This window comes from Eurypyga helias, unplaced genomic scaffold (assembly GCF_000690775.1).
Source record: "Eurypyga helias isolate BGI_N326 unplaced genomic scaffold, ASM69077v1 scaffold27313, whole genome shotgun sequence".
Classification (NCBI taxonomy): Eukaryota; Metazoa; Chordata; class Aves; order Eurypygiformes; family Eurypygidae; genus Eurypyga; species Eurypyga helias.
The window spans coordinates 287-11,281 of NW_010243489.1; the positions used below are offsets into that span (position 1 = coordinate 287).

Here is a 10,995-nt window from a genome sequence, read left to right on the forward strand (position 1 = left end):
GTCATTAACACCTTCATCCCGCCTGGGGGGGTGCAGGGATGGGGTACGGGCTGCGGGGCGGCGGACAGCAGATGGCTGAAATGCTGGTGCACGCTGTGCCTGTGTGACACGCACCGTGGGAGGGATGGATTGGGAACATACGTGCTTCCACGGGGGGGAAAAACCCCGCTGGGAAGACTTGCTGTGGGTCATGGCGTGCTGCAGCCGGGTGCCGTGATGCGCTGTGCTGTGCCAGCCCCTGTGGCAAGGCCGGTGGGGTGTTCTGGGGCATTGGTTCATGTCCCCAGGGTTCCCAAGACCCAGATTTGGGGCAGAAAGCCCAGCGGGCAGCCCCTGGGCAGGGCGAACCTGCCTGTGCCGGCTCTTTGCCCATCCCGTGTTCGACATCCAGATCCGAAGCCCTTGGGAGAACTGATGGTCTCTGCTGTGTTTGAGCCCTGGACAGTGCTGTCGGCTGGTGAGATGCTCCGTGGCCCCAGGAACCTGCTTTGGGGTTCGTCCATGGCTGCTGTTAGGCAATCCCAGCATGTTTCTTTTTCCAACAGCTCCTTCTCTCCTCTGCTAATGTGTGAAAGACCAACCCAGGGGGGAAGCTGACTCACCGGGCAGAGGAACGGTAAAACCGGCATTGATACAAAACAAGCTGAGAGAACCCAGAAGTGATTTCCCTTTTTAGAAGGGTAACAAAAAGAGGGATTAAAAGAAGGGAAGGTAAAGTTTTGGAGAGCTGCGCTCTTGGGCAGGGGCGTTGTGCACAGCCCTGCGCTGGTCACTCTGTTATAAATATCCAGATTTCCTTTTATAAATAAAAAGGACAATAATATTTCTTTTGGATGGAGGCTGAAAATTAGGAAAATCCCCGTGACTGCTTTGGCTGAAGAAGAAAAGCCCTGGGTGAAAAGCGAGCCGAGGTGCAGTGTTTGGGAGCAGGGCAGCGCGAAGAGACTGCGTTCCTGCTCGGGAACTTGCACAGTCAAGGTCTAAGCAAGTGACTTTCCTGGATTTTACATCTCAGTTCACGCTCTTGCTGTAGAGCTGCTCTGGGGACGCTGGCGGAGGGAGAAGGGGCTGTGGAGTTGGTTAGTTGGTTAGCTGAAGGCGTTGCCCCAGAGCTCGTTGGGTAAATTCAGTTTCCCAAAGGAAACAACACGACGAAGTGTGGGTGAAATCACTGAGAAGCAAATCAGCCGTGTTTTGGGAGCGCTGGCGTGGCCTTCAGCTGCCACCTTTGCCTCAGCCTCTGGCTACAGCTCTGGGTAAGCTGCAGCTATTTGATATTTTCTTTTTGCTGTTTGCTTTGGACAAGCTGTTACACGACTGTGCTGCAGCGTGCCCGCTCTGGGGGAAGCTGGGTGCGAGCAGACTCTCCACCCGGGTTATCACCTGCGCCACCGGCTTTGTGTTGTACGGGAGCCCTTCGATGTGAACAGCTGCGTTACAGAACGGCCCCAAAGGGACCCGTCGGTCGGGTGGTTTTGGGGTAAGCTCCGTCTACGGACGGTGGGCAGGCGTCAGTGCGTAGGAGGTTATGTTGCAAGGAGTAACGTAGCCGTGGCTGCGGGGCGCAGGCTCGGGCGGCGCGGAGGACTTCAGTAGCCGGAGGAATCCTGAGCTGCCCGGTGCGGAGAGCGTGCTCGGCTCGCTGCCGGTGTTGACAGCCTTGGAGAGCCAGGACCTCACTTGGCAGCCGAGTGAAGCAGCTGAACGCAGGGCTGCTGCTGGAGCATTTGGTTTTGCTACAGCGACCCTGCGAGCACATCTGCAATTTCTCTGCTAATTAGTGTCTTGCCTAGTGAGTGGCAGCTCTGCTGTGGCAAAGAGCATTTTTAAGTCCTTGGAAGACTTAGAAACTGTGTTTTTGATGCTAGGCAGGGGTGATGGAGGGTGGTGAGTGATTTCCTTGGCCCATACTTGCCCCAGTACCCAGGTGCTTGTCTCTGGTGTTGGCAGCATTCTGGGTCTTAGCAGAACCCAGCAGTTAATGTGCAATAAACCTTAATTTCTTTTCCCAGTGGCTTTGGCTGAGGGTCTGTAGCCCCACAGGGACATGGAGGTCTTGTGTCCATCCCACCATTCCCTTTTATGTGCTTCGTTGGAGGTTGAAGTGGCTCCTGTCCCTTCCTCATGACGTGTTTAATTTGTTAGCATCGACCAAAATAAATGCAAAGAAAAGGCCGAGGGGTATGTCGACTGTGCCCCATGGTCCTTCTCCCCACCCCACAAGCGATGGGCTTCGCTGGCCGAGCCCAGGACATGCGACCTGCCAGCCCTTTGGTTTTCCATAGGGTTGGTGCTGTATCTTTATGTACGGGAGCAGCAGCGGTGCTCTGGCTGCGGGGGCTCCCCCCTGGTGCTGGCTGCTGCCCCGCAGACGGACCTCGCCGTCTGTCCAGCGAGCGGGTCATGGCCTGAAACTGGGGCCATGCCAGGCTCTGCCTCCTCAAAGTGACATCCTGCCGGAGGGCACAGGGTGAGAACAAGGGCTCTGGATGCAGCATCCACGTTGGGAAATTGGTCCTGGGGTCCCAGAACTGGAGTGATATCTGGCCCTGGCCGGCCGGGGTTGTTGTCTCTTAGCTGCGCTGGTGCACAGGCATCCGCGGTCGGTGCCCCGTTAACCACCCGGGACATCTCCTTTCCCTTAACTCCAGATCGCATTGCTGTAGCCTAAATAAAAACGGATGTACAAGGTTGCGTCGTGGGGCAGAAAGTCAAGGTTTACCATGAAGGGTCTGGAGGCTGCCAAGTCCCGTGTTTGGGAACAGCCTCTCCTCCAGCCCTTGCCAGGGTGAAGGAGGCAGGAGACATCCCTCAGGGCTGTAACTTGGTGTTGCTTTGATAAGGAGGGACGGCTGCAGATCAGGGTCGCGTCAGGGAAGCCACGGAGAGCCTGAAATCCTGCACGTTAAAGGGTGGATTAAACTCACGGTCATTAGATTAATGGGATTAAGCCCATGAGCCAAGAGGCTGTTCTGCACAGAGCTCAGCACTGCTGGGAGCACCGGAGGAGCCCCTTGCTACCTGGAGTAACTGCAGAGCAGTGCTTGCAACCCCTCTCCGCACCCGGCCATAGCAGTGGGGATGCTGGTGCTCGCGCAGGAGCTGTGCAGCGCAGCAGGGGTGAGCCCCAGCTCCTCATGCCGGGGAACTGGGAGCTGCTGGGCAGGGACCAGCATCTTCCAGCCTGCTTGGAATGGGCTGCCCAAACCCTGCTCCCCTTTGGCTTGGGGCTGGGGAGCGCTTCACTGGGGGGGCTTGTATGGAGCAGGCTGGGCTCTGGGGCTGTTGCAGCTGGGAGGGGGATGGCAAATGTAAAAATTGGAGATAAAGGCTGCCTTGAAGAAACCCTGCAGAAGCAGGGCTGTGCTGCAGGGATGATGTGCTCTGGCACATCCTGGGTGTTGGGGTCCAGGTCCTGCATCCAAAATACATGCCCATTCCTCCTTGGTCAGAGCAGGAGTCCTGTGCTACGTGTGCTTTGGCTGAGCAGGGAGGGAGAGGCTGAAGGGGCTCCAGTAGCTTCTGGAAGCACCCTGTGCTGCTGTGTGAACCCCCGCAGTAGTGCATCCTCCCCCATGCCACTCCATGACCTCTGTGCTGTGTCTGCCCGTGCGTGCACCCCCATGCTGGTGCGTGCCCCCCGTGCCAGAGTGTGTCCCCAGCACGCACGGCAGGTGCAGAGGAGCAGTATCCCCGGCAGCAGAGTCCATCATGGAGCAGTAGAGAGCCGTCCACTCATACCGAGGGCGTGGGAAAACGTCAGCCTCCGTGACGCAGAGCTGTGGACCTCGCCTGAACGTCCAGCATATATTCCCAGACTTCACAACTGTGGCTCAGTGTATTCTTGGTTTGCAGTGCCAAGCCCGGCTCCGGAAGCCCCACTGGGCAGCAGCCGGTCCCTTGGATGGTCAATGTCCCTTTCCCTGCAGCTCCAGCCCCGTGGCCACCGGGCTCTGCCCTGGGAGCAGCTCTGTCCTGCCCATGAGTGCGCTCCCTGCAAGCCCGTGGCCGTGTGCAGGCCTTGTGAATAAATATTACAAATGTAGGCGGCTGCAATAATATTTATGCCCTAGCAGGTCTCCGCGCTGGTTGCATAAGACATCACGTATTATTTCCATCCCCGTGTCCTTTCCTTCTCCAGGCAGGAGAGCTGCCAGCAGCGCTGGCGACGTACGGGCAGTGACAAAAAACTTGTCATTGAAGAAAAGGTATTTTCTGCCCTCGGTGCTTGGCAGCCAGCGTGGCTGCGAGCAAAGAGCTGCTCAGTGGGGTGAGCCGAAATGCCTTTCTGGAGTGGAGGGAGGGGGACGCAGTCCCCGTCCCCGCGGTGACTCAGCTCTGCAGGCCAGTGAGTCAGTGCCCGCTGCCTGCCCCGCTTCGGGGCAGGTTTCCAGCCGGGGAGCGTGGCTGGGCTGGCAGCCCCCACCTGCCCCGCTTTCCTGCCAGGCATCCTCCGCAGAGCCTTTCGGGAGCCTGCGAGGTTTCCTGCGTACGCCCCGGCTCCCTGCTCCCGGAGGGAACCGTGCAGGCTGCATCAGGCTCCCCCACTTAGATGAACTCTCTCCAGGATCCATATCTCTCACAAAAAACCCCTCCTGCAGCCCAGGAATTGAGCCTGCAGCCGGGTGCACGTGCCTGCCCGCTTCGACATCTTGCTGCCCTCTGGAAAACCAGAGCCTGCCTCCAAACGCAGGATCCTGTGCCTTTTTTTATAGAGAGCACCCATCCTTTGTGAGGGTTAAAATGTGCTGTCCTCACCAGAAATCTTGCAAAAATTGATTGCAAAATTGTTCATTTCTGGTGACTAATGCTATTTCAGCTGCTGTGGAGAGGGAGCAGAAGAGGTTTCAATGGGGTCCTGGTCCAAGAGGAAAGAGGCTGCGCCTCTTCTGGTGGCAGAATCAGGGTTTGTCGCGTGTGATGGCAAAGAATATTTGCATTTTCCGGACAGTTTCTTTGTGACTCCAAGTGGGTAAAAGAAAATTTCAGGCAAACTGTAATGTAAGTAGCAACTGACTTTATTGCATCTCTCCTTGAAGTAGCATCTTCTGTATCCCAGCTGCAATAAAAATAGAAGCAGAATAAACCCTTATCACATTGTGGGCCCAGGTGGTGCCAGATTGTGGTGCAGGTGGATCCAGACATGGTGTTACCGGTGCAGAAACCACCGACGGCTTCTCCTGCAGTGCTGCCGGCTGCAGCCGCGGGAGGGAGGGAGAGCCAGGCAGGAGCCTGGGAAGGTGTGTTTACCTGGCAATTATCTTCTCAAGGGTTTGATCTTGGAAATAGTTTTCTTATCTGAGTGTATCTTAAGTTGAGGCTTTGAAGTCTTAAAGCCCTTGGGATGGGAAACTGTCTTCTGCTTTCAGCAGCTTTGAGGTTTGGGTTTCGCATGAGCTCGTTGGGGCGATGTTTACTGCCGCGTTTCGCACCCGAGATCGTGAATCTTTGAGATCCTGTATAAATGCTGATGCCAGTGTTTCCTGATGGTGGTTGTACACTTGTGCCTGTGAGCCAAATGCTGCGTTTCTCCTCATGGCTTTACTGGAAACTTCTCCGAGGCACAAGCATTGGCAGTGCATCTAGGGGTAGGCATTGTTCACATCCCGCACCTGGCACTGGCGCAGCTTTAAAGGAAGCAGTGAGCCGGGCAGCGGGATGTCAGCCAGCTCGGTGGTCTGAGGTGGGGACCTGTGTCAGCCAGATTAGTGGTCTGCGCTGGGGACCATCCTGCCATCAGAGGGACACGGAGATTGGCTGGATCCCTTGCAGCTGGTCCAGCATCTTCGTGACATTTAATATCCGTGTCAGCATCACCCGTAACCACACCGGAGCTTTCTCCAAAACCAAAGGAGCTTCGTGCGTAGCACGTGGTGCGTGCGTCGGCGTGGCAGGTTGATGCCCCTTGCTGGCAGGGCTGCAAGGGCTTGGCCGGTGGCTCCTGCTCTCAGGTATTTCTGGCATTTCCATTTCTGCGGCACCAAAAGGGCCGTGTGGCCCCTGGCTGTCAGGAGCAGCAGCTACGAGCAGAGGGGTGCTGCTGAAAGGCTCCTGGATGAGCGGTTTGGGAGGACAGGCAGAATTTGAGGGGGAGCAATATTTTTTAAAGTGGAAATGTCATGCTTTATTTTTCTTGCTTTTGTTCTTCTCTTGAACAGAAGTTGGCGTCTTGGCAAAGCAGTACCTTAAGCGAGGCCTTCTGGTGCCGGACCACGTCATCACGCGCGTGATGATGACGGAGCTGGAGAAGCGGCGAGAGCAGCATTGGCTGCTGGATGGTGAGTGCGCGGCCGGCATCCCCTTTGGGAAAATCCTAGCCCCCTTTAGAACATTATTTTGCTGCCATTGGTTTGGCAGCACCAGGAGAGAGAAAAACCAGAAGGGGCCGTTGCTGGTGGTGGGAGGAGAGGCAGGGGCTGACCTGCTGGTAGAGGCATCTGCCTGCGGGTGTTTCTCCCCACTGCCCCCAGCAGCAGCACGTGCGTGTCCAGCTGAGCACTTGGCACGTGTCCGGCAAAGGGAGAGGCAGGGAAAGGAGATGAGTGTTTGTAGAGCAGAGCCAGCGAGCAGAGCGGGGCTGGAGGCAAGCCAAGAAAAACCTCTTCCTGCTTCCACATGTGTGCGAAGGAGCTGCTCTTCCCAAGCCCAGAAGCCACCTGAGATGTGGTTGGAGAAGACGCTGGGAGCACAGCAGCGAGGTGAGGGGAGCGGCAGAGGGTTCGCCAGGAGCTGCTGCAGCCCTTGGTGGCGAAGCTGCACGCGAGCAGCCGTGGTGCATCGCTGCCGGTGGCCTGGGAGCTGGGAACGTGCCGATGGTAGCTCTGGGAACTGCTTTGGGGTTTGTTTAGGAGATAGGATCACAGAAAAAGACCCTTAAGACTACCAGGCCCAACCGTTAAGCCAGCACTGCCAAGCCACCATTTAGCCATGTTCCTCAGCACCTTGTCCACACGTCAGTGGATGGAGCAGGGCTCAGCAGGTCACACTTACCTGTGGTGTTGGGCCCAGGCAAGTGTGACGTATGGGGATGAGCGGCTGTGGCTGTTGTAGGGAGAGAAACGTCCCCCCTTCCCATTCTGCTGAAGCTTTTTGAAGAAGTCAGTGAATACGGAGATAAGACTGAACCAGATTTATGACAGACTTGGGCTTTTGGAGACCTCTCAGGCTCCTGATGGCGAAAATGCACAATAGTTCACAGCTGAAACAGATCCATGGTCTAGTGCTGTGGAATGGAGGGCTGGTGGAGCCAGGCTTCTTCCTTGCATGGCCCTGGGTGTCCCCAGAGCAGGGGTGGCTTGTGCTGGGGCTTGGGCTCCGACCAAGGTCTCCTCAGGACAGCAGGCATTGTGGAGGTCCGGCAGCATTTGAGACCTCAAGCCCTGTAGCTTCAGGCTGGCTGAAGTTATCCATGAATCTCCACTCTTAAAATCTCATTATTCTTAAAATAATGCCACTTGATTGATCAGGGAACATGGTGATTAGCAAACATTACAGCGACAAGTGCTACGTAAACCGGCACGTATTTTGTTGTATTAAAACTCTGGCGTTTCAACACAATGACGTGGATTTGCACCGACACGCTCAGATCCAGCTTCTTGCAGCTTGGGATGTTGATTTATCGTGATAACAGCCCCTAGCTGCCTGGCCCAGGGACCAGCTCCCATTTTGCCACAGCTTTGTATCTGGGGATCCCACTGAGGGTGCCGCAAGGGTGAAACAATTCCCGTCGTGGGCTGGTAGCAAGGATTTCAGGAGCCGCCTGCTTTGTGTGCTGACCTCCGCTTATACCAGGATGTTTGAGGGATGGGCTGCCTCTGCAGCAGCGAGGCTGGCAGCCCTGCTCGGTCATGTTCTTCCTCCTAATTTTGGGGGAATTCGTCTGCCTGGGGGTGCAAGCGGAGGCTGCAGTCAAGCCCCAGTCCAGCAGCACCCTGACAAGGAGCCTTATTATTTCAAATGGTCTCTTTGATAACTGTTGGGGTTTAACCAGCACAATAACAAAAACCAGACCGACTATCCTTGGTAAGACAGATTAAATGTATTCTCTCTCACACTGGCTGATTCATTCCCTGTGCCGATGTCCTGACAAGCTCTTGGCTAATAATACCATGCTTGGGAAAAGCCTGGGAGGTCTCCGAGGGTTTTATGGATGTAAAAAAATGGTTACAAAAATGAAAAGAGGGTGTTGTCAACAGAGAAGAGTGGAGAGGAGACCGGCTCGGAGTCACCCCTGGTTGCGGTCTGGCAGCAAGCACAGATGCTCCCACCCGCTTACTGAACAAAAAGTACCGCCCAGTACCTTTGGAAGTTGGGATTTCAGAGAGCTGGATGATGGCTGTGCACACTGCTTTATTGCAGTGTCCATGGTGTCCTCCATGCAAACCAGCAATGTGTTACTGCTCTGTGCACAGCGTTGTTTCCTTCGGGTAATTCCAGCCTGTATCCCTGTTCTGGCGTTGCCTGTGCCCTCTCGCTTGCCTCCAGCCCCTGTGCAGGGACACCAGCCCTGCTACAGCAACAATTTTGAAGAACATGAGTCCGCGGCGACCCATGTGCTGTATTTCGGGAGCCGGCGCCATAGGAGCTATTTTTTATCGTAGCCATATGGTGGATGCCTGTCTTTCACACCCCTTGTGCTACAGCGAGGAGCCGCGGTGGATTTGCAGCTCTGGGGCTGCGGGGCGGGTGGTTTTGGCTCCATCACTGCTGTTTCCCTGCCTCTCATGACAGCTCTTTCTGCTACGGTGCCTGCGCAGGTTTCCCTCGGACCATGGGGCAAGCCGAGGCGCTGGACAGGATCTGCGAGCTGGACCTGGTCATCAGCTTGCACATACCCTTCGAGACGCTGAAGGATCGCCTGAGCGCCCGCTGGGTGCACCCGGCCAGTGGCAGGGTGTACAACATGGACTTCAACCCGCCCCAGGTCCAGGTAAGAGCCCGCAGCATCACGGTGCTGCCGGCTGCGAGTTCACAGAAGGAAAACGGATCAGAGAAGCCTTTTTCTGCAGAGGCCGCGGTCATAAAAAAATGTTGGGGCAGAAATCCCGGGGAGTAAGCACTGAGCACCAGAGGGATTTGCGCTCAGGAGCCGGTCTAAAGGAGCTGTGCTAAATGTTAGCTAGGAAAACGGGATTTGTGTTAAATGCCGTCTGAGGATGCTCGGCCAGTGTGGAGCAGGACGAGGCATTTGGTAGCGGTTCCTGGCTGGGAGCTGCAGCGCGGGCAACGTGGCCGGTGGCCGTGTCCCCTTGATGGTGTTTGCCTTCCCGTAGGGTGTCGATGACCTGACGGGCGAGCCGCTGGTCCAGCGCCAGGACGACAAACCCGAGGCTGTCGCTGCCAGGCTCAGAAAATACAAAGATGCTGCAAAGCCAGTAATAGAGTTGTACAAGTGAGTTGGACATGCAAATACGTCACATGCCCATGAAAACAGGCATGAATGCCGCTTCCACCAGCCAGTCCCATGCCCCATCCCAACAGCCCAAGGAGCCCCGGCACGGCCCTGCCAGATTTTGGGGGACGGCTCTGAAAGGGCTGTCAGGCATTGGAATGGGTTTCCCAGGGAGGGGGGAGTCCCCATCCCGGGAGGGGTTTCAGAGCTGTGTGGCCGAGGTGCTGAGGGACAGGGGTCAGTGGTGGGCTGGGCAGTGCTGGGGTGACGGTTGGACTGGGTGGTCTAAAAGGGATTTTCCAGCCTGAATGATTCTATGATGGCCTGTGGAGGGGGCAAAAGCACTCTCATGGCAGGGGAAGAATTTGGGGCCTGATTTCCTGACTTGTTTAAGCACGTGATTAAATCCTGTTGATTTACATCTATAAAGGGCTTCAGAGAGCAAGTGGTCTTTAGAGGGGTGGGGGTGAGCTGGCTTGGCTCATCCACATGCTGGGTTCTCCCAGGAAACACTGCAGAGGGGAGCAGCTGCTGCTCGTCCCTCTTATCCCTCTCCTTTCACCCAAAAATCCATCAGGAAGCTTCCAGCTTGGCGAGACCGTCCTCTGCCGATGGCCAAGCTGGCTGCAAATACCCCTGTCCTCAGGAAGGGCTGGCGCTGACCTCTCCCATCTCTCTTCCAGGAGCAGGGGCATCCTTCACTCCTTCTCGGGGACAGAGACCAACAAGATCTGGCCCTACGTGTACACCCTGCTTTCCAGCAAGATCCCACCCGTTCTCTCGGACGAGGAGAACTAAGCAGCTTGTGCCAAGGACCAAGAGTTGACTCGATGACAGATACGGTTTCTCTGCATGGTGCTGGGGCTGTGCTCAGATTAGGCAATCGTGCGGTATCTAAAGTCCCTTCCCCGGGTGTACTGGGTGACATCGGTGGCGACACGGTTATAGCCAGTGTCAGGGTGAAAAGATCTTTGCTTATAAGGTCAAGTCCGCTAGAATAAGGTGGGTTTTTTCTCTTTTGAGGCTATAAAGAATTCCTGCCTACGGTCCCAATACACACATATCAGTGATGCAAACCCGGGTGATGATCATACCAGGCATCTGCAGCTTGCCACGATTTCCCTGCCGCCCCCATACGAAGCCCAGTCTCTGAGCCTAGAACGTGCCATCCTGTCGCCCCACAGTACCGTTTACCGCAGATTAGGCTCCAGGTTGTTTTCTTTTTAATGTATATTATTTGCTACTAAATTTATTTCTCAGAGGAATAAGGTTCTAAAAAGCAAGACCAGTGGGAATTGGTGAGCAGCATGGGAAGCATTTACACTACAAAGCTCAGAAACGTGAAGCTCACGCTGCCAGTATTAACACACAGAGAAGACATGGGAGGTAAAACACACGCTTGTGCTTCTTCCAGAGGGAGGTGAAAGCCCTCTTACCGAAAGCTGCTGTACAGTGATTTTTGTGAGGTGCTGGGACACCGAGCAGGGTCTGTGCTGGAGACGAGCTGCGCTCCTTTGTGCTTACCTTGTGTATAGCCTTTAGTACGACGAGATACAGTCCTAAGAGTTTCTCCCAAAGGTGTATTTTAATGCGTGCTTCAGTTT

The 10,995-nt window shown here is 55.6% G+C and overlaps 1 protein-coding gene across 1 annotated transcript; it reads left to right on the forward strand.

The window, feature by feature from the left end:
- Positions 1-6,158: 6,158 nt before the first annotated feature.
- AK4 (adenylate kinase 4) lies at positions 6,159-10,189 on the forward strand (the record flags this gene model as incomplete). The annotated part of the gene is made up of 4 exons (XM_010149447.1): positions 6,159-6,278; positions 8,757-8,929; positions 9,273-9,391; positions 10,075-10,189. Coding segments are annotated over 4 exons (527 nt in total), but the record flags the coding sequence as incomplete, so codon positions are not given.
- Positions 10,190-10,995: the final 806 nt, after the last annotated feature.